This window comes from Garra rufa, chromosome 16 (genome assembly GCF_049309525.1).
Source record: "Garra rufa chromosome 16, GarRuf1.0, whole genome shotgun sequence".
Classification (NCBI taxonomy): Eukaryota; Metazoa; Chordata; class Actinopteri; order Cypriniformes; family Cyprinidae; genus Garra; species Garra rufa.
In genome coordinates this window covers 40,046,956-40,070,444 of record NC_133376.1, presented here as the reverse complement: position 1 = coordinate 40,070,444, position 23,489 = coordinate 40,046,956, and the positions used below count along the sequence as shown (strand labels likewise).

Genomic DNA, 23,489 nt, shown 5'->3' with positions numbered 1-23,489 from the left:
TTCAGTTTTATGATTATAATTGAACGGCGGCTCATTGATGAATAATTTCGAATACAGTTCATGATTTACAATAATTGTTTTTAGGGCTAAAGCCATAGGCTGTTCTTTATTCTTTAAACCACCAGAATTACGCTGAATGAAAGGTTCGTTAAAAAGCCGAGAGAGAGAGAGAGAGAGAGAGAGAGAGAGAGATTCTATTGTTCAGACACACGCTCTTCAGGGGTTAGGGTTGTGTGTGCACGCGCGCGCACGATCATCCCGGGACAAAGAGAGACGCGGCTCTGTTGAGACGCAGCAGGTTCATGTTGTCTCATCTTTAATCACAGATTTAATGTCCACTTTGACTGACTCGGTGATGTTGAAGATGATGAAGGTGTTGGTGTGCGTGATCGCGCTGTGGGGCGCCGCGGGCGGTGCGAGGAGCTGCGGAGAGTCGCGTCGGGTGTACGGAGAGAAACACGAGCTGAACACCGCCCCACACACACACATCAGCGGTAAGACACGCCAGATCACCCGCTCACAGCCCGTGATTTTTGCCTACTTTTACTAAAGCTCAAGCTGAATCTGTCACCTGTCCGTGTCTTTACAAGCATTATTAGCTCATACAGAAATAGTCAATATACAAATATAATGTGTAGTGAATGAATGAGATCCACCTAATAACAATGTGACTTTGGTTTTATATATATATATATATATATATATATATATATATATTAGTACTTGTATCTGTGCAAATATTTGCAGACTTTTTCTTAGATGCTTTGTTACAGAATTTGACTGTGATTCCTCAACTGTGTGTCAACTCTGGACTTGATAGGAGCCACTGATTGTGTGTGTGTGTGTGTGTGTGTGTGTGTGTGTGTGTGTTTGTTTGTTTGTGTGCTCTGTGATTGGCAGGTGAGCACCTGCGTCTGTGTCCTCGTGATTACACCTGCTGCTCCAGTCTGATGGAGGACACGCTCGCGCGCCAGAGCGAGGCTGACTTCCTGTCTGCGGTCCAGGACACCAGCCAGTTCCTGCTCACCACCTTCACCCAGAGACACCGCAAGTTTGATGGTGAGGACCTGATTGAGAGCATGAATGACTGACTGCACTGTAAACGTCTTTACGCTCATAAAACGCCCTTCATTTAGCATCCATCACTACACAGTCCTGAAAAACGCTGCCAAAGTGTGTGTGATGAGAGAGAAGACAGACACAACTTCTGATTCAGAACGTCTCATTTCACTCTCATTGAGACATAAAGCATAAAGATTCCCACAAACCCATACTGCAATTCACTCCCACTGAACGTGTTTAACATGGCTTTGTAAGCTCACCGTACATCACACACACACACACACACACACACACACACACACATATATATATATATAGTTATTGTTTCATGACCTTAATAAAACAATACAACTGATAATGCATCATACGTTTGGAATATACAAAAAGTAGCATCTTAGTGCTATCGAATCTGTGAATAGGACAAAGATCTTCTGAAGCTCATATCTTTCACAACAGCTTCATGAGCTTATGAGCCCTATAGACTCAACAACAACGACACTTGTTATTTTAACACTTTATCAGAAAGAACATTTCCTGTCTGTTTCTTTTAATTATATTTTAATATTTAAATCATTTACTTTAAATATCTTGTATTAGAGTGTTTGTTTGAATAATCCATCCTGTTATGGGACATGTCATAATCCATCTGGGAAATGTGTATTTGTGGATAAATATAAATGGACTTTTTCTCTGGCTTCTGTCCCTGTGATGTCAGAGTTTTTCCGGGAGCTGATGGATGTGGCAGAGAAGTCGATGAATCAGATGTTCACGCAGACGTACGGTCATCTGTACACACAGAACGCTCATATCTTCCGGCAGCTGTTCGCAGACCTGCGGCGCTACTACACGGGTTAGTGTGTGATTCTAGTGTGATTCTAGTGTTCCAGTGTGTGATTCTAGTGATCTAGTGTGTGATTCTAGTGTGATTCTAGTGTGATTCTAGTGATCCAGTGTGTGATTCTAGTGATCCAGTGTGTGATTCTAGTGTGATTATAGTGATCCAATGTGTGATTCTAGTGATCAGTGTGTGATTCTAGTGATCCAGTGTGTGATTCTAGTGTGATTCTAGTGATCCAGTGTGTGATTCTAGTGTGATTATAGTGATCCAGTGTGTGATTCTAGTGTGATTCTAGTGATCCAGTGTGTGATTCTAGTGTGATTCTAGTGATCCAGTGTGTGATTCTGGTGATCCAGTGTGTGATTCTAGTGATCCAGTGTGTGATTCTAGTGATCTAGTGTGTGATTCTAGTGATCCAGTGTGTGATTCTAGTGATCCAGTGTGTGATTCTAGTGTGATTATAGTGATCCAGTGTGTGATTCTAGTGATCAGTGTGTGATTCTAGTGTGATTCTAGTGATCCAGTGTGTGATTCTAGTGTGATTCTAGTGATCCAGTGTGTGATTCTGGTGTGATTCTAGTGATCCAGTGTGTGATTCTAGTGTGATTCTAGTGATCCAGTGTGTGATTCTAGTGTGATTATAGTGATCCAGTGTGTGATTCTAGTGATCAGTGTGTGATTCTAGTGTGATTCTAGTGATCCAGTGTGTGATTCTAGTGTGATTCTAGTGATCCAGTGTGTGATTCTAGTGTGATTCTAGTGATCCAGTGTGTGATTCTAGTGATCTAGTGTGTGATTCTAGTGATCCAGTGTGTGATTCTTGTGATCCAGTGTGTGATTCTGGTGTGATTCTAGTGATCCAGTGTGTGATTCTGGTGTGATTCTAGTGATCCAGTGTGTGATTCTAGTGTGATTATAGTGATCCAGTGTGTGATTATAGTGATCAGTGTGTGATTCTAGTGTGATTCTAGTGATCCAGTGTGTGATTCTAGTGTGATTCTAGTGATCCAGTGTGTGATTCTAGTGTGATTCTAGTGATCCAGTGTGTGATTCTAGTGATCTAGTGTGTGATTCTAGTGATCCAGTGTGTGATTCTAGTGATCCAGTGTGTGATTCTAGTGTGATTATAGTGATCCAGTGTGTGATTCTAGTGATCCAGTGTGTGATTCTAGTGTGATTCTAGTGATCCAGTGTGTGATTCTAGTGTGATTCTAGTGATCCAGTGTGTGTGATTCTAGTGTGATTCTAGTGTGTGATTCTAGTGATCCAGTGTGTGATTCTAGTGATCTAGTGTGTGATTCTAGTGTGATTCTAGTGATCCAGTGTGTGATTCTAGTGATCCAGTGTGTGATTCTAGTGTGATTATAGTGATCCAGTGTGTGATTAAGGTGATCAGTGTGTGATTCTAGTGTGATTCTAGTGATCCAGTGTGTGATTCTAGTGTGATTCTAGTGATCCAGTGTGTGATTCTAGTGTGATTCTAGTGATCCAGTGTGTGATTCTGGTGATCCAGTGTGTGATTCTAGTGATCTAGTGTGTGATTCTAGTGATCCAGTGTGTGATTCTAGTGATCCAGTGTGTGATTCTAGTGATCCAGTGTGTGATTCTAGTGTGATTATAGTGATCCAGTGTGTGATTCTAGTGATCCAGTGTGTGATTCTAGTGTGATTCTAGTGATCCAGTGTGTGATTCTAGTGTGATTCTAGTGATCCAGTGTGTGATTCTAGTGTGATTCTAGTGATCCAGTGTGTGATTCTGGTGATCCAGTGTGTGATTCTAGTGATCTAGTGTGTGATTCTAGTGATCCAGTGTGTGATTCTAGTGTGATTCTAGTGATCCAGTGTGTGATTCTGGTGATCCAGTGTGTGATTCTAGTGATCTAGTGTGTGATTCTAGTGATCTAGTGTGTGATTCTAGTGTGATTCTAGTGATCTAGTGTGTGATTCTAGTGATCCAGTGTGTGATTCTAGTGATCTAGTGTGTGATTCTAGTGATCCAGTGTGTGATTCTAATGATCCAGTGTGTGATTCTAGTGATCCAGTGTGTGATTCTAGTGTGATTCTAGTGATCTAGTGTGTTTTTTTGTTGTTGTTGTTTTTTTAAAGACCTTAGTTCTGTCATGAGGATAGTGATCCAGTGTGTGATTCTAGTGATCTAGTGTGTGATTCTAGTGATCTAGTGTGTGATTCTAGTGTGATTCTAGTGATCTAGTGTGTGATTCTAGTGTGATTCTAGTGATCTAGTGTGTGATTCTAGTGATCCAGTGTGTAATTCTAGTGTGATTCTAGTGATCCAGTGTGTGATTCTAGTGATCCAGTGTTTGATTCTAGTGTGATTCTAGTGATCCAGTGTGTGATTCTGGTGTGATTCTAGTGATCTAGTGTGTGATTCTAGTGATCCAGTGTGTGATTCTAGTGTGATTCTAGTGATCTAGTGTGTGATTCTAGTGTGATTCTAGTGATCTAGTGTGTGATTCTAGTGATCCAGTGTGTGATTCTAGTGTGATTCTAGTGATCTAGTGTGTGATTCTAGTGTGATTCTAGTGATCTAGTGTGTGATTCTAGTGATCCAGTGTGTGATTCTAGTGATCTAGTGTGTGATTCTAGTGATCCAGTGTGTGATTCTAATGATCCAGTGTGTGATTCTAGTGATCCAGTGTGTGATTCTAGTGATCCAGTGTTTGATTCTAGTGTGATTCTAGTGATCAGTGTGTGATTCTAGTGTGATTCTAGTGATCTAGTGTGTGATTCTAGTGATCCAGTGTGTGATTCTAGTGTGATTCTAGTGATCTAGTGTGTGATTCTAGTGTGATTCTAGTGATCTAGTGTGTGATTCTAGTGATCCAGTGTGTGATTCTAGTGTGATTCTAGTGATCTAGTGTGTGATTCTAGTGATCCAGTGTGTGATTCTAGTCTGATTCTAGTGATCCAGTGTGTGATTCTAGTGTGTGTGTGTGTGTGTGTGTGTGTGTGTGTGTGTGTGTGTGTGTGTGTGTGTGTGTGTGTGTGTGTGTGTACCTGGTATTCATCACGTTGTGGGGACCAAATGTCCCCACAAGGATAGGAATACCAGTAGATTTTGACCTTGTGGGGACATTTCTCAGGTCCCCATGAGGAAACAGGCGTATAAATCATGCACAATGAGCTTTTTTGATGCAGTAAAAGTATGCACAATCTCCTGTGAGGGCTAGGTTTAGGTGTAGGGCCATAGAAAGTACGGTTTGTACAGTATAAAAACCATTACGCCTATGGAATGTCCCCATAAAACATGTAAACCCAACATGTGTGTGTGTGTGTGTGTGTGTGTGTGTGTGTGTGTGTGTGTGTGTGTGTGTCTGACCTGTGTTTGTGTGTCTGTAGGGGGCAGAGTGAGTCTGGCAGAGGTGCTCTCTGATTTCTGGGCAGGACTAGTGGAGCGTGTGTTCGCTCTGGTTAACCCTCAGTATCAGTTCACCGATGACTATCTGGAGTGTGTCAGCAAACACGCAGAGCAGCTTCAGCCATTTGGAGATGTGCCACATAAACTGCACATTCAGGTAACTTATTACATTTGTGTTTTTCATTTTATGACCAAGACAAAGAGAAATGAGTACATTTCTTGTTACAAATTTCTTATTCAAAGAGCAGATGTGCATATGATGAAACATTCATAAAATCATGTGTTATTGCACGGTGCGATACTGATGACACAGGAATTAAAGAAAGTCACTGATCTCAGGTTGGTTTTGTAGAGAAATGACAGTTAAACCCCACAGAGAGACCAATATGCTCAATAAAATCCAAGAGTGAAATTTGAAGTCCAAGATAAAAAGTTTACTGAAGTTCTCCATGCTTCCAAAAACTGTATAAAATGAGCAAAAGGAGCCAGCCTCCACTAACTTACACTACAGAAACTTATAGTTATACTTATAGTCACTTCATTTCTACAGGTTCTGATAGGTTAACTGCAGATAATTCTAGCAACATCCAAACATGATGTTTTTTTGTTGTTGTTGTTTTTTTAAAGACCTTAGTTCTGTCATGAGGAGGGATTGGATGGTAATGCACATGAGAACGTTAATGTGTTTGATATTGGCAGAATATTTCTGCTGCTGCTGCTGAACATATAACATCCATCAAGTAACCCACATGTAGCATGAATCACTCCGTAGCAGATCTGTACAGGTGGAGCTGGGGAAGGTGGAGGGATTCTCACTGCTACAGCGAGCACTCATCATATATTTAAAGAGCTCATTGGCTACCGATTCTGGAGAGAACCAATCAGCTGTGCCATGTGATAATAATGTCATTATGTCAGATTGAGTTAGACCTATTGGACTGTGCCATCTAGAGTTTCTTGCCAGAACTTTGTATTTCCATTTGTAAGCAACTATCATAACGTCATCTGGGAAACTGTTGATTCTCCTACAGACTGTTCCTTTGGCATGATCACATGCTTATTGCATTCCTAAACAACCCCTGCAAATACACTACTAGATAAAACAGTGGAAATTTCTTTTTTATTTTCAAGGTTGAGCTGCAGCACATCACTGAAACAGAACAATACAGAGCTAATGGTGCTATAAACCTCTGAAAAGAATCATAAACATTAAGGATATGTAAGATGGATGCATGTGGTGCGTTGGTCTTCACATGTCTCATATAGATGGCTATCATGAGAACCACAGAATAATATAAATAAGAGCAGACTTCAAATTGATAAGTCCTTCTTTATAAAATTTCATCATCTGTCTTTGTTGTGATCGGCAGGTGTCGCGAGCGTTAACTGCGGCGCGGTCGTTGGTTCAGAGTTTGGCTGCTGGAAGAGACATCGTGAACAAAGCAACAAAGGTGCGTACCTGTGACTCAGGATTTGTGGCGAGTGTTAATAATTCATTGACTTGAACAGACCTTTGGAGGGACAGGGGCTCGAGACCCCCAATAATGGTGTAATGTTGCAAAGTTCTTTAATTATGAAATTAACTCAATTGCAGCTCTGCAGAAGACAACAGTGTCATTATTCAGATCACTGCAGTTAAAAGTTTCCATAATTTGATTTGATTTAAATACCTGTTGATCTCTTTAAAGCTGCTTTAAAACAATCTGTATTGTATAAAATGCTATAGACATAAAGTGCGACTCGACTTGAAGTAATCAGCCATTTGCACAAAATATTAATCCCAATCATTCTAAACTGATTCAGTGCAATATAATAGAGAAACTGTTTTAGAAGTTATGATGTTTGTATATTCTGTCGGACAGGGCCATGCAGGGACCTTTAAAGGGGGAGGCGCTCAAAGTATAAAAAGGGCACCTGGAACAAGGCATTTGAGAGCCCCTCGGGTCCATCACCTCATTGTAGGCATCCAGTTACTTACGTAACAAGTAACTATGTCATTAATAAGTCAAATAATGCATTATTAAAAGTTTTAATTGCATTTATGTTTAGTTCATGACTCAAACAATAGAATTAGTAATATTTTGATCACTATAAAAGGGGCTCTCTAAATAGGGCTGTGCTCAAAACATCAGTACAGCAATACTGTACTGTATATTGTGACACAATCCTTGCTGATATACATATTATTACAGAGGCTTCTAGCAGCCAATGCTGTGAAGCAGTTCTGAGAAAGAAATGGAACATAAAAGACCATTTTAATGTTTAAAAGATTAAAAATATTTTCTTTGGACCTATTCATTTTGATATAGGCATAAAATGGCATGATTTATAATTCAGATACAGATTCACACAAAAACAAAATATCTTATACAATGGAATTTCAGCCTTTATACCATTAAAAGGGATAAATCGAGTTTATAATTTATTATATTTTTCTTAATTGTTTAGATTTTTAGAAGGCATATTAACATCTTTTCACATTTACAACTCTATGTGTTTGCTGCATAAAAACTAGGTCGATAATTGCAATAATTTGACCATAAAGAGTTGAAAAATGTGGAAATAAAAATTCATTCTCTGTCACGAGGGGGCGCTTTAGAAGCGCTGAAATACTACGGTTTCCATGGGAACGGCTGAACACAAAGCAGCATTGACGCTGTTTTATCAGACGTGAAATGAAATGTTTCTGAGGACAGTCGGGTCCCTTCAGATTCGTTCATATAAAGACGTCAGTGCCGCGTTTTGACTTTGAAACGAGCAGCGTGCATATTTATTCAATGACATCATTGCCTTTTGAAGTTTAACCCAGCCCTAACGTGATTCTCGTCTTTCCGTCCCCAAATGTAAGACCTCCTAAATTATAATTAAGTCTTTTCTTATACTATTTAACATATATAAAACTTTTTTATGGCCTTACATTTTATACAACCTAATTGAGGAGTTTTAAGGACCTGCAGGAGCCCTCTCCTTTACGATAGATTACGATTTTTTTTACATGACGATATTAACATTATCGGCAGCTATTTCAGAGCAGACTACACATGCACAAACTATAAAAAAATATAAATACTCGTGCATAATCTCTTTTCTTCACGTCATTCTTATAATAATAAGTAACGTTAAATCTGGTGAAAACACCACTTACCAGCAGCCACGAACGGTGTTTATACTTATAAACGCTATAAACATGATCGGATCGTCCTGAACTTCCAGGTGGGGTCGTCACGTGAAAGGTCATCACGAGGGTCATTCTATTTACAGCTAAAACATTATTAATACATTTTACTAATAGTTCGATTGGGCAGGCTGTCGCGAATTCGTTATTTTTTTTATAAATATTAAATTTTTATATTATTACAAAAAAAAAATCTTAAAAAAAGGGCACTTTGATCACTAGGAGCCAAAAGGGCAGGTGCTCAAGCGCCCTCCACCCCCCTCTGCACGTGCCTGCTGTTGGACACGTGTGGTGTTGTGGGTGAGTTTGTTGATGGATGTCTTCTTCGTGTGTGTCTCCAGCTGACGGTGGGATCCGAGTGTGTTCGGGCGTTAATGCGGCAGTGGTTTTGTCCGCTGTGTCGTGGACTTCCTTTCCTCAAACCCTGTCATTCGCTGTGCCTGAACGTCATGAAGGGCTGCCTGGCCAATCAGGCCGACTTAGACTCTGAATGGAACAATTTCATTGGTGAGAAAGAAAGCCACATAGTTCACCTAAAAATTATTCTGTCATTATTTTCTTGCATCATTTACATTATGTCCACCAACAAACATATTTGTAATATTTTCTCATCATTTTTGTCCATCAATCAAAAATCAGAATTTCTAACTTCCAAAATATGCACAAAGTCCATATGAATCAAGAGACACTATCACTTTAAATGATGAATAGATGTCAATAAAGCTTTCGTTCACATATAAACATTGATCAGCACACGAACATAGAGCGCATTAAAACACGGAAACCTCGCGGGTTCTTCTCCGTGTCTTAAGGGTTAGGAGACGATGAGAGAATTGTCAGTTCCTTCGTGTGTGAAAGAGCAGTATGAGTCAGTTTTTCAGTGTGAATCTGATTTCTCCGCAGACGCTCTGATGGCGGTGGTGGAGAAACTTGGCGGCCCGTTTCATTTCGAGTTGGCCGCAGACTCTATCGCAGTGAAGGTGTCTGAGGGCATCATGTACATGCAGGAGAACAGCATTACCATCTCTGCAAAGGTAAAACATGCATAACCTGCTCAGAGACAGAGTGACGCGTGTTGAGTTAGAACAAAATGGGACAGCAGAGTTTTATTTACAGAAATGAACATTGACATACACATTACAGACAATATTCAAACATCCCTTTAGCTCACTGCTTATCGAAGCTTGACAGAAGCGCTTGAGAGATGTTTATTTTATTTGTTTTTAATAACAACCCCCCCCCCCCCAGATGTTGAATGCAGCTGGACTGTGTGTGTTAAAACATGTCTACAGTATAAATCTTCCATGTGGCTGGTCATGCATCGAGCTAATGTGCTGTTTTTGGGTGCTTGTGTTGGTTTCAGGTCTTTCAGGGCTGTGGGATCCCTCGTCCAACTCCAGCCAGAAACAAACGCTCACCCAGAGAGAGAGACGGTAAGAGAGCCTTCAGGACCTACAGCGCTGAGGAGAAACCCACCACCGCATCGGGAACAAACCTGGACCGACTGGTGAGACGCACCTCCAAACCAAACCCCAGCACTGGGAAAATCTCCAAGGCATTGCATAAATATCATTATGACAATTTGGCCATCTAAGACTTCCATGTGAAGCATCAAACATTTCAAAGCCCTATACGAATACATTCATTTGTGAAATAAGAGGTTGTCAAAATCTTCCCAAATTTGGAAGATGAAAAATCTAAACTTTTCATGTATGATGTATGCTGGCCAGTGTGGTATTGATATTGATAAGTGATGGACGGCTGTGGTCAGGTGGAGGAGCTACAGGAGCGTCTCCGGCCCATGAGGGGATTCTGGGTAGCGCTGCCGCACACCATCTGTAACGATGAACACAAGGCGGCCGACGTGACCAACGAGGATCGCTGCTGGAACGGACAGACGCGCGGCAGGTGCGAGACCGTATCCTGACGCTCCTGAAGGTGTGTGACCCGTCACCTTTACGTTTGTGTGTGATTTGCAGATACCTGCCGTCTGTCACCGCTGATGGTTTGGTGAATCAGATTAATAATCCGGAGGTGGAGGTGGAGGTCGCCAGGCCAGACGTCAAAACGCGGCAGTTAATCATGGAGCTGCGAGTGGCTGTAAACAGACTGAGACACGCTCAGAACGGACGAGATGCTGATCTCATGGACAGTGAGTGTCTTCGCTTTTATCTTCTCTGTTCTGAAAGAAAACACTTTAGGATAAAGCGGTAATGAATGCAAAAAATACTTTGAAACAATCATAAAGATAAAGAAAGTATACATTATACATTTTTGTGTAATGTAACAATGTACTAAAACAACTAAAAATTAAACTGAAATAAAAAAAAAATAATACAATGTATATATTTTTCCCCCCAAAAAAGCACTAAAAAGTACACTAAATTAAGGCACATACAACAAAGCATTTAACTGAAATTAAAACTCTTAGTGCTAAAATAAAATGTTTTGTGAATATGGGCCCTGATCAATATCCTGTTTTTTGTCCCCTTATTTGCTGTCTCTAAAATCTTACTGGGGTCTGTTTTTGGGTTGTTGACAACATTCTAACCTCTTTTAACATCTCTTTCTGTGAGAATCTTCCTAAAGAAGTGACAGCAATGAGAGTGTCTGTCTGTTATCAGATCTTAGTTTGGTTCGTTACTCACACAAACTGTAATATAAAAAGCAGAAGGAGAATGCAAAGTGCGTGTGTGTGTGTGTGTGTGTGTGTGTGTTTAGGTGACGTGGAGGGCGGCAGTGGCTCTGGAGTCGGGGCTGAAACGGGCGAGCGGTTCAGTGATGATTGGCCGGCTTACGGCTCGTTCTCTCCACCTCGCAATACTCTCCCGGTTGATGAGCCGCCCCGCCCCCGTGATGGGCCCCGCCCCCGTGATGGGCCCCGCCCCCGGGACACATCCAACAAAAAAAGGAACAGGCTGAATGGGCGAACTCGGTCAGATGCTGGAAGACTGTCCCCCGCTCTGCTGCCGTTTCTTCTCCTTCTTACTGTCTGTTTTTGACTCTCTCCATCTCATGGCCTTTAATGGAGATCAAACTCTCACCTGCCTAAACGAGCACAAACACCAGCAGCAGATCCACTCTGCCTCAAGTGAACGGCCTATAGAAAGTTTCCTTTTTACTTTTGTCCATTTTTACAAAGCAGCATTGTGTAGTTCTCTCTGATTGGTTTGCTGACTGCGGTCAGCTGATATCCTACAATCGAACAGTTTCGACACTATTCCTATAATCATGAGGAATGTTAGTTCAATCTGTTCACTGAGTTTTATTTCTTCCTGTGATGATGTTTGTATAATATTGAATGTACTGTTGAATGTTGAGAAGTTTATCAATTTGAACAATTCAATTGTTGATTTTTATTGACATTTATTTATTTATTTAGCCTTATGTTCAGTGTGTGTGTAATGTAAGTATGTAAGCACAAAAGTGATTTTTTTCAGCAAAATGCTGTAGGTTTTATGAATGAGAGATGAAAGACTAGGGGGTCAAAATGTTTTTGGTGTAGTTGTTTGAAGAGTAGCAGTAGCATTATGCTAAAATAAACAATTAAAAATGTTTTTCTGGATGTGCTTGTATTTTTGGAGAGTTGCTTTGGTTCATAGCAGCTGCCTTGATCTACATACAGTTTTCCTTCCCTCTCAAATCCTGAAAAGGTGTGTAATTTTAAGTGAAAGAGGACTGTAGTGAAGCATACTAGGCACAGGAACATGTTTCATTTGATCTGAACATCACATTTATTTGGCTTCTAGCAGATATAGAGTGTTTCTCCATGCCTCACTATGATTTATACGTTGGTTTTTGCATATCTAGCCTTTCAAAGTGTTCTCCATCCTTGAATTAAAACATAATCAGCTTCTTTCTGATCACGGGATTAAAGGGATAATTCACCACTGGCAAGATAGGGTTTTCATAACCGCTGTCTGTGCAGTAGAAAAAATAAATGTCAGTGCTACTACACGACTGGAGAAAACAGATAAACGAATATGGTGAAAAAAGGTAGGACAACTGCAACACCCATAAATGTTTGAACTGTAAGTGATGATCCTCACAGGTGCTGAACCTTTGAAAATGACTGAAATGACTCATTGATGGTCTTTCAGAAAAAGGGTGTAAGAAGTACAGAATTAAACTTAATATACATTTATACTTTATTCAAGTAAAGAAGTATTAAATAAATAAAAAGTAACCTAGCAAAAAAAAAATTGTTTCATCATGTTACAATGTTTTGTCAGACAGTCATACAAACATTTGATGGAAGGGAGGATACAAAATGCAATGGCACAGGTCAAAAACACTTATCTAGTGCATATAACAACTAGAGGCAACATTGATGTTAGATTAAGAAAGCTGTTTAATCTTCATTTAATCAGAGATCCAGGTAATGCTGCAGCTCTGTTTTTATTGTACTTCAGGACAGCTTTTGATACAGCGACCATGTGAATGTCATCAAACGGTTATCTCATTTGGTTGGAATATGGGGGACGTTTTGAAGTTCAAATCTTATCTTATTGATAGAACGTTCTCAGTGAAGTATGGTAACTTTATTTCAACAACAGTTCATGTCACTTGTGGGGTTCCTCAGGGTTCTGTTATTGGCCCTGTCTTATTTTCTTTGTATATGTTGCCTCTGTGTTCAATTTTTAAAAAATATAGCTTGTCTTACCATTTATATGCAGACCTTAAAAAATCATGAGAGCAATGTGGTTCTAATTTACTTTTGGCATCTCTGGAGCAGGTTCAGATCTGAATGACTCATAATTAGGTTCAGTTAGACCAAAGTAAAACTGAGATTATTTATATTTGGAGTATAAACTACTACATTTTCTCTTAAAAATGTTTAAACCTACATTCCATGACCCAGCTGCAGTAGTATTTATAAAATTATAAGGCCCTGTCCCAATTGACACCCTAAACCCTCATGGTCTTCTTCTGAGTCCGCACTTTAGTAATATAATATCCTAATAGCTCTATCAGCGGCCATGTGCACATGAAGAGTGCCATTAGGGACAGGGTCTATAGTGGGTTTGTGCATCCGCCCTGACACTCGCTGTGAAAAATACTACAAGTGGAGTGATAGAAACGGTGAAGCAGTTCCTGTAGCTATATTGGTGAATATCTCATGGTTGGAAAGACCTCTCAGTGAATTAGATTCAAGAACCAGAAAGAACTGTGACTATGACGTCTGAATCTTCAAGAAAACCAGAAAACCATGTGACTCCTTCAGTATCTGGTTCAAACGAAAGCAAAGCTCAGTGCCATTTCCTTTACATTATATTACATTTCAGTGTGTTAGCGTTGTTGTTGTTTTTTTTGTTTGTTTTTTTATATCGTAATTTATAGATTGAGCTCAAAAATGAACTTTGGCCATGAAATAACAGTCTAAGGACTGGGGCAGAGTTAAAATAAACAGATAATTTATTTTATGAACTTATGTTTTATTAATTTTACTGGCTTTAGTGCCAGTATACCGACACAAATGAATGACTTTGACAATGACCATTATTTAAATGAAACATAATAAAACAAAGAATCATTTGTAGAACCAGATGTGAAACAGTGGCTGTAATGGGACATTTATTAATATATTTTGTCTGTCCAAAGAATTTTGTGTCTGTCTTGCTGTGTTGCATTTGTTTGTTTTAAATCTCTTGTATGTGCTTTTTTATTATTATTGGATGCTTAAATGTGTCTTTTTGATATGTATTTCACTCTCTTTACTGAGTTAAGCCATGTTCCCCAAAAATCCTTGTGGAGGAGAAAATGACACATTGCAGTCTTTAATTAATGGTAGGTAACGTTAGAGTCAGTCACCTGCAGGTGAAAATCCATTGCTACTGAGGTCAGATATCCGATAGATGATGCGCCCCAAACATTATGTACATGTTTATTTACATGATTTACATTCAACTAAAGCAGTGTTGACAACAGTGAGTGAATTACAGTAACATACAGTAAATTACATAACGTACATCACTCACTCATGAGATCTCTGTTTCATGTTGTGATGTGCTCATCTACTATTCTTTTAGAACAATTTTCTGCCAGTTGTTAAATATAGATTTAGTAATTGTCTTTAAGATGCATATGGCTTATGTAAATCCACTTTGGAGACATATGTGTGATACCTGAAGTTCTACTGTTCGCTAGATACATAATAAAACAAGTTTTTACAGCAAAATGACTCTGCAAGAGCATGGCTCACCAGGAGCTATTAAAAGTCCAGTGTAAAAACATCTTTAGGCTGTTTAGGCAGCATTTACATACAAAATCAAACCTTCACTCCTTCAATAATAATGTGATCCTTCCTGTTGTTTCTGTTGCTTATCAATATCAAACAATGTCATGATGAGCTGCTCCAAACACTTTGAAATCATTTGCTGGAAATCCTAGGTTAGGTACATAAACATAATTCATTATGCTATCAAAACTAAATGTACCAAATGATAACAGATCCAATCATAATACATTAGCAGCGCACAGTGTTACTCTGACAGTGGTGCACCATTGGAGAAACCAAGTGTGGAAGATAAGGGAGAATTTTGTTGTATTAAAACTGAATGACTAGGTAAACTAAACGATTAGACCTATACATGGCTATTAAATTATAATTTCTGGCTTAAAGCATAATGTTTATAATCTTGAGATTTGGTTGTTTGGTAAATGTAATTGCTGGCTGCCTGCATCTCTGTCAATGGTTGTGCCCATAGGTATAAATGCTCACAAGCTGAAATTTTTCACAGGATTGCCAGTATAAGTGTAATGTGGTGTTTGGGATTTGGTTTTGGGCTTTCATGTTTTTGTTTTCATGTCTTATATTTTTAAATTAGCCATGGTCCTTGTTTAGTCTTGCTTCCCTTTCCCTCATGTATTCCTGTCATTGGTTCCTTAGTTCCAGGTGTCATGTCCCCATTGGTTGCTATGGTCTTGTTCCTTGTTTCCCATTGGTTTGTTTGTGTCATGTGACCTGTATTGTTTGGTATAAGTAACCCTCATCAGTGGGCTATCATTACAGTAAGGTGGAGGCTGGAGAGTGACTAACTTGCTGGAGATTTAAATCATTGTTAGTGTGAGTATATATATATATTTTTTGGCTTGTACTTCAGTCTTGTAATTGATTATCTTGCTTTTATCGTTGTGATTTTAAGGGTAGTAAAACATCTAACCATGGAGGGCCAACATCAGTCCTGGGTAGACACAGTCCTGCAGAGTTCATCTCTAACCCTAATCAAACACACCTGAACCTACTCAGTTTTTGTTGGCATGTGCAGTTTGAGTGTGTGACTTGGGTGTTAAGAGCTGCATCAAGAGAAACTGCCTCAGAGGAGAGCATTGAGCATGTATTGTGAACGTATGTTTCCATAACTGTGTTTTAGTTTATTACTACAGTATTTTTTTTTTGTTGTCCTATTTAGGTAAGACTCAATGCTGGCACATTCTGGAAGAACTTGATTCTTATTTTATTCAAAAATGATTTGTGAGCCTGAGGAATTTACCCACAGAAAGCTGTAAGTTTATTTTTTATTTATTTTTTTGGGGTTCTGAGCAGTGCTAAATCATAGTGGTCTAAATTGTGGATGCAGACCAAACGCACTGGTTGTAAAGCATTGCTATGTATGTAATTAATCTGAGTAAAGCACCATTTTTGTTATACCCTTGATATTCAACATCAGTGTTGTTCTGATTGAACAAACTGGAATTGATAAGAGTAAATGTGTTTTGATATCTGATAGTTCTGCTACAACTTCATATGTAGAAAATGTCTTTTTTAATAGTTCATCTCAAACTCGACAATCCCTGGAATCTGGTGTTAAAGACATTTTTTGGGAAAGGAGAATCAACCCCTGCTCAGGTAAGAGTTCTCAAGATTTGAATAAATCTCTCATACAATATTTACTTGGTCAACAGCTTACAATCCCTCTATAGGCTGCATCTCGAGTTTTATACCATTTCTGGGGTGGTGGCGGTTGATTTAGCTGAGTTTTATTAAGAAACAATACAGAGTATATGAAATGCGTCAAAACACAAGCATATTGCTGAGAAAATAATACAAAATAACTAAATTGCTGAGAACATAGTTTTTTTTCACTACGTCGATTGAAATTTACATGTAATAGTTCTGTAATCTCTCATAAGTTCCATTCTTTCACAATGTGTACCGTTTGTGTGTTGTAATAAGAGGATCCGTGAGCACACAACATTCAGCACTGTGCATGAAATTGAACGGTGAGTGGATTCTAACTTAAACGCCTCTGATTGTTCAGTGCATTCTAGAAATCAACTGATGTCTCCAATGCTCCTGCTGCAAACACGTGTTTTAAACCTAAACGTCCTATTCTTGTGCCTGTTAATCATTTTTGTTATATTAGTTGGTCTTGTTGCTTTTGTGACCTAGATGAGAAACAATTTATGTTTTTAGATATTTTATGTTTAGATTTTTCTATTTTAGAGGAGTACGCAAATAATTTTATTATCCCGCGCACACACACACACACACACACAAATCTCTGCCCTCGCCCATCAAATTTTGTCCTGCGCCGCAGGTGAGTCCTCCTGGGATTCTTAATATTTACTACACTTTGTATATTGCTCTCTTTATTGGGTCAAACCGTGTTCCCCAGAAAGTTGTCCTTTTGCCAGATGCAACAGCAGTTTATTCCAGGCTGCAGCAAAGCTAGGTAGTGGTATAGTCAGTCACCTGCAGGTGCATATCCAATGCTTCTGAGCCCAGATATCAGATAGAAGGGGTGCCCCAAAAACCAGACTATACCATTGAGCACACTAAAGCTCTGTTTTCTGTAGGTCTGTGATTACTGTTATTGTTAGTGTAGAATTTGCTTCTCTTGTGTTCTAGTGTAAATGTACATTTACTTTTCCTTCAGATTGTGGCTTATTCATTTCAGTTTTGGTGTGAAAGGGCTTTTACGTTTCCCAAAAATAGTACTTTTTATATTAAATACAAACAGACAAGACCTGCACTGGGGTCCGTTCTTCGTACCTCGCTTACTACATCCAGGATCAAATGACACATCCAAGATCAAATCATCGCGCTAACTATGAGCTCGCTATTCCGGTTCTCCGAACGCACCTTTTGTTGATGATTAGTATAGCTGGATGAAGTCATTTGAGGACACTGGGTGGCTTAAAAGGGGGTACGTATCGATAGTAGAAACATTGATCGGCAACGCTTTGATTGGTCGGCGAACATGACGAAGGAGCGAGCTCAGTATTTTTCTGCAGCAGAGCAAGAACTCTTGATTGAGGGATTTCAGGAGTTTCAGAGTTTAATTAAAACGCAAGGGAATACTGCAAAGGCTGGAAAAGCAAGGAGAGAGGGCTGGCAAAAAGTAGTGAACAAATTAAACGCGTTAATGCTGCCCATGTTACATGTTTTTTCCTTTATGCTATTTTATTTATATTTTTATTTTTTTATACACTACCGTTCAAAAGTTTGGGGTCAGTAAGACTTGTAATAGTCTTTAAAGAAGTCTCTTATGCTCATCAAGGCTGCATTTATTTGATTAAAAATACAGAAAAAACAGTAATATTGCAAATTGTTTTTACAAAATAAAATGTTTTTGTTTTTTTTAATATATTTTAACATACTTTGAAATAGAATTTATTCCTGTGATGAAAAGCTGAATTTTTATCAGCTGTTACTCCAGTCTTAAGTGTCACACGATCCTTCAGGAATCATTCTAATATGCTGATTTATTATTAGAATGATCAATGTTGGATAATATCAACAGTTGTGCTGCCAAATTTTATTTCTGAATTTAGTTTGTACTTCATTTTTTGGGGTCTTCATGACTTTGTCAATTGTTATGGTCTCATGCTTTTTAGTTTTTTACTAAATTTTATTTAACCTGTGTAATATATGTCCTTGTGCTGTTTTGATTTATCATGGTTCACCAGCACTTGCATCTACCTTTTTCTCTTGAATCTGTCTTTTTCTTCTATGTCCTTTTGATGATGTACTATAAAAGGTGCTATCACAGTTATGTCCCTCCTCTGAGATTTTAATGGTTTCAAATTTGTTTGTGTTTGAAAGGTTTAAAGTCTAGACTTGTGTTGTGTGAGATACTGAATGGAGTCCTCTTCCATGACTTGTTGGATTTGAAAGGACTAATACACAGTGTGGAGATATCCTATTACTGCATTTAACTAACTTTTGCTCAAGTAAGGGTAAATGTGTAAAGTGTTGTTAGGCTTGATTAATTATGTCAACTGTAAACAGTAACATTTCCCCTAACTTCCAACGTACTGGTTATATCTGAAGAATAATGGCTTCTACGCTAATAGTCTGTTTCTTTCTTATTCCGAGGTCACCGTAATCACCCTGATCCAGTCTGTATCCAGACCAGATGGTCACTGCAGGCACCCGGATCCAGTCCAGAGGGTGGATCAGCACCAGAGATGACCCCTGGAGCCCTGAATGTCAGTGGAGACCATGACAACTAGATGAGGCTCAGAGACAGTCTATAAGTGAAGAGTTCTTTGCTGGAGATCTGTCATTGCCAACAGAAAACTGGAAGCAGACTCTGCTAAATCTGACTTAGTTGCAGCCTGGAATGAAACTGCTGGTTTTGTGTGGCCAAAGGTAAAATATACCCCTGACTGAGCCTGTTGTGTACCTTTTTTTTTTTTTTTTTTTGTGGGCCCTTAATTTGTTACCGATGGAGTTTTGGTTTCTTGCCAGTGTTGAGGCTGGCTTTCTTAATTTCCAGCGATATTGTCAGCTTGATTGTACAGATACTATTTGAAGCAAGCTGGATGACAACACGGAGTCAATGATGAACTAAGTTTAACTGACAGTTGAGTGTTTACTATTGTGTTTTTGCATTATCAACACCATTTGTGTTTGTTTAATGATGTTTTTGTGCATACATTTCTCTTGCATTGGCATGAATTTATACGGTCCACCCCACTCAGGAAAAGTTTAGCTGCCAATTAATCAATTTCAGCTTTGACTCTTGACCTCATTTATTTACTCCTTTTATTTAATTAACTTCATAGTCTCCAACAAAGCTACTGGGATTGCTATCATTCTTTAATGCATCCTGATCAAGCAGTGTTAGGTTTAATGTTTGAGAAGCAGACCAGGGTAGTCTGTTACCTGCAGGTACAGATCCAAGTCCACAAGTTTTTATGAGATGAGTAGGGGAACCCCAGACTTTAGGTGGACGAGATGTCTTAGTCATTTGTTGCCTTTTTAAAGACTTCTTGTGCACATTGTAACCAAAGGTGAGAATTGCTCCTATGATATAGTTTTTTGATGTACACTTGGGAAATTCTGTCATTACTGTTCTCACAGAATTAGTATTAGTACAGTGGTAAAACATAATTGGAAAGGTCCAACACTCATTGTCAGGATTATGTCTCTGTTTTGTTCTGTTCTCCCAGTGTTTTCACCCCTCACATGGCCTTCAGTTGGTTTTTCCCTTTTGTCTCCCCCTGTACTTCTGTGTTTATTGGTTTGTCCCTATTAGCTTTGATTTGGTTCACCTGTCTTGTTAATTTGCTACACCCCCTGCCACTCCTATTTAAGTTGTTTGTTTCCTCAGTTTCAATGTCAGTTGATAACGTTACTATGTGTTTCATGTCTGCTCCTCGTTTTGAGTTCTTTGTTTTACTTTAAATCATCTTTGATTATGTCCTGGATCTACCTGGTGCAACTGTGACACATGTAGTTTGTGTGATATATATATATTTTTTAACCTCTTCAGTTACTGCGTCCATTGAAATGGACAATTTTATTGGTTTTAAAAAAGTGTTTTTATGAGCAATTTATGGTTACTGATTGTTCCTAGATCAACCAATCATAAAGAAGATGTCCCTTAATTTAATTTGGGTGAAACATGTTTTCTTCTCTGAAGTACCTGGAGATTTGCTTTGAATGCTCTGTGCATCTCTTTTGAGTGGTGAACATTAACCCTAATTCTATGTATTTCAGGTAAGATGAGAAGCTTTTTAGAAGAGTTGAATGTGCTGCTGTCCTGTTCCTTGATGGCATCTCGCTTGAATTCATTGAGCCTGATGTTGGTGAGTGCTGAAGTTGTTTTTTCCTGAATTAGGAAATTATCTGCTAGGGTTGTTTGCTGTTTGAAATGTGTAGAGCTTTCTTTGGTGAACTTTTAAGTGATTGATCCTGTATTTTAAAGTGTTGTCTGCCTCATGTTTCCTTGTACAGTGCTATAAGTCTTCATGTAAGTGCTACGTTTGTGTCCTGCAGGCCTTGTTTTACGCATTTCTGTGGATTATTAAAGACTGTTAATTGTGATTCTCACTTGTTTCTGCGTTCCTTGCTTTCTGAGAGGTCGCATTTACCAAAAATGGTCTGTCATTGATAGAAATTACAATAGATCATCCTCAGCGTAATCTGTCAGCGGCCTTTACATCTTTCTAAGTGTAATTCCAACCCCTGTTCAGTTGGTGGTGAGTGCGGTCCACTGTGGCAGCAGAGCGCTGAATCCAGAAGAAAAAGTAAAACTGACACAAATCTTTTGTTGTACGCTTGCTTACCCAGAAGTTACATTTTTACCACGCTGTTTGTGAAAAATCACAGACCATGTTAAAGACAAACACAACCTCTGCCGTAAGTTTGTATTTTATTGTCCTTTTTATTCCCTTATAATGTCATACCGGTTTTGTTTTCCCTTTAAAGTCAGTGTATTATCAAATTTTGTCCCATTTCTCACAAACAACATTTAGAAATGTATTCTTATTCCTTTTTTATAGAAACATTTGATGTTGGTCATTTTGAATTTTATATCACTTTGTAGTTTAGTGTTTGTGCCCATTTAATTCTGGTTTAGCTTCCCCACGTTTAATTGTTTTGTGTACTTTTTTGTATTTGGGCCCCTTTTGTGCTTTATGTACCTTTTTATAGGCAGTTTTTTTTTTCTCTCCCCCTCTCTTGTTGTATAAATTAATTTTATTTTCTCTTTTGTCATGCTGTACTTGTAGTTACAATATTTATGGTTCTGTAATAATGGTTATTTCAATGTAATGGCTGTAACTTTTTTTTTTTTTTTTTTTTTTTTTTTGTATTTTATGCATCTGTAATTTATTTTTGGCCTTTATTTCTACCAGTCGGTGTAGTTCTATGTACTTGTATTGCTTTGAAACGAGTGTTATTTGAGAATTATTTGCAGTTTTTACAGCGCTGTTTTTTAATTACTATGTAGTCTTTTCTTGTATTTTAAGGTAATTTGTTTACTTTTAATGTATCTTTTGGTGTTGTTTGTCAATGTATGACAGTTTATCCTGGCTGGGGCAAGTTGCATGTTTTGTAATTGTAAAAGTGTTGGAGAATTAAAAAGAGATTAGTGTGTGTATTTATTAAATTGTGTTAATTTTTTTTTTTTTTTTGGCCCAAATTCTGTCTAGGGTTGAGTTAGGGTTGAGTTAGGGTTGAGTTAGGGTTGAGTTAGGGTTGAGTTAGGGTTGAGTTAGGGTTGAGTTAGGGTTGAGTTAGGGTTGAGTTAGGGTTGAGTTAGGGTTGAGTTAGGGTTGAGTTAGGGTTGAGTTAGGGTTGAGTTAGGGTTGAGTTAGGGTTGAGTTAGGGTTGAGTTAGGGTTGAGTTAGGGTTGAGTTAGGGTTGAGTTAGGGTTGAGTTAGGGTTGAGTTAGGGTTGAGTTAGGGTTGAGTTAGGGTTGAGTTAGGGTTGAGTTAGGGTTGAGTTAGGGTTGAGTTAGGGTTGAGTTAGGGTTGAGTTAGGGTTGAGTTAGGGTTGAGTTAGGGTTGAGTTAGGGTTGAGTTAGGGTTGAGTTAGGGTTGAGTTAGGGTTGAGTTAGGGTTGAGTTAGGGTTGAGTTAGGGTTGAGTTAGGGTTGAGTTAGGGTTGAGTTAGGGTTGAGTTAGGGTTGAGTTAGGGTTGAGTTAGGGTTGAGTTAGGGTTGAGTTAGGGTTGAGTTAGGGTTGAGTTAGGGTTAGGGTTAGGGTTAGGGTTAGGTTAGGTTAGGGTTAGGGTTAGGTTAGGTTAGGGTTAGGTTAATAGGCCAAAATACGAAAGTGCGCCCCCCCCCCCTAGGGGGCGCACTTCCGTTCTATAGGTCCTAGAGGTCCCAAATTTGGTGGGTATACTATTTGGGGGGCCCCCGATCGATTGCACATGGTTTGGGAGCTCTAGCGCCACCAGGCGCCGAGATATGGAAGTGCAAACCCATTTCTGGTGGTCCTAGAGGTCCCAAATTTGGTGGGTATACTATTTGGGGGCCCCCCGATCGATTGCACATGGTTTGGGAGCTCTAGCGCCACCAGGCGCCGAGATATAGGCCTGCACACTAGGGTTGAGTTTCCAGGTTCTAGGGTTAGGGTTCGAGTTTCCAGGTTCTAGGGTTAGGGTTCGAGTTTCCAGGTTCTAGGGTTAGGGTTAGGGTTCGAGTTTCCAGGTTCTAGGGTTAGGGTTAGGGTTCGAGTTTCCAGGTTCTAGGGTTAGGGTTAGGGTTCGAGTTTCCAGGTTCTAGGGTTAGGGTTCATTCCCCTAGGTTCTAGGGTTCATTCCCCTAGGTTCTAGGGTTAGGGTTAGGGTTCGAGTTTCCAGGTTCTAGGGTTAGGGTTCATTCCCCTAGGTTCTAGGGTTCATTCCCCTAGGTTCTAGGGTTCATTCCCCTAGGTTCTAGGGTTCATTCCCCTAGGTTCTAGGGTTCATTCCCCTAGGTTCTAGGGTTAGGGTTCGAGTTTCCAGGTTCTAGGGTTAGGGTTCATTCCCCTAGGTTCTAGGGTTCATTCCCCTAGGTTCTAGGGTTCATTCCCCTAGGTTCTAGGGTTCATTCCCCTAGGTTCTAGGGTTCATTCCCCTAGGTTCTGGGGTTAGGGTTCGAGTTTCCAGGTTCTAGGGTTAGGGTTCATTCCCCTAGGTTCTAGGGTTCGAGTTTCCAGGTTCTAGGGTTCGAGTTTGTCTATACAGCTGAGTTTTCTAAGTGTTTTGGGGTGGGGGGGGGGGGTGGGGGGGTGGGGGGGGGGGGGGCGGGGAGACTTAGTCATATTTGGGTGGGTGGGACTTAGTGTTTGGGTGGGACTTAGTCATATTTGGGTG

The 23,489-nt window shown here is 39.4% G+C and overlaps 1 protein-coding gene across 1 annotated transcript; it reads left to right on the top strand.

Annotated features, from left to right (window-relative positions):
- The first annotated feature begins 280 nt into the window (after window positions 1–280).
- On the top strand, window positions 281–11,967 carry gpc2 (glypican 2). Its single transcript, XM_073820562.1, has 11 exons — window positions 281–494; window positions 901–1,059; window positions 1,778–1,912; window positions 5,260–5,435; window positions 6,649–6,729; window positions 8,795–8,960; window positions 9,357–9,487; window positions 9,817–9,960; window positions 10,225–10,361; window positions 10,433–10,605; window positions 11,175–11,967. The coding sequence occupies exons 1-11, from the start codon at window positions 332–334 to the stop codon at window positions 11,453–11,455; spliced, it is 1,746 nt and encodes a 581-aa protein (XP_073676663.1). The 5' UTR covers window positions 281–331; the 3' UTR covers window positions 11,456–11,967.
- Window positions 11,968–23,489: the final 11,522 nt, after the last annotated feature.

Bases quoted from the DNA above. Each gene is read 5' to 3' on its own strand.
- gpc2 (XM_073820562.1), top strand. From the start codon at position 332: ATGTCCACTTTGACTGACTCGGTGATGTTGAAGATGATGAAGGTGTTG. The intron at 1,913-5,259 runs GTTAGTGTGTGA...GTGTGTCTGTAG, and splicing joins CCTGCGGCGCTACTACACGG to GGGGCAGAGTGAGTCTGGCA. The intron at 9,488-9,816 runs GTAAAACATGCA...TGTTGGTTTCAG, and splicing joins GCATTACCATCTCTGCAAAG to GTCTTTCAGGGCTGTGGGAT.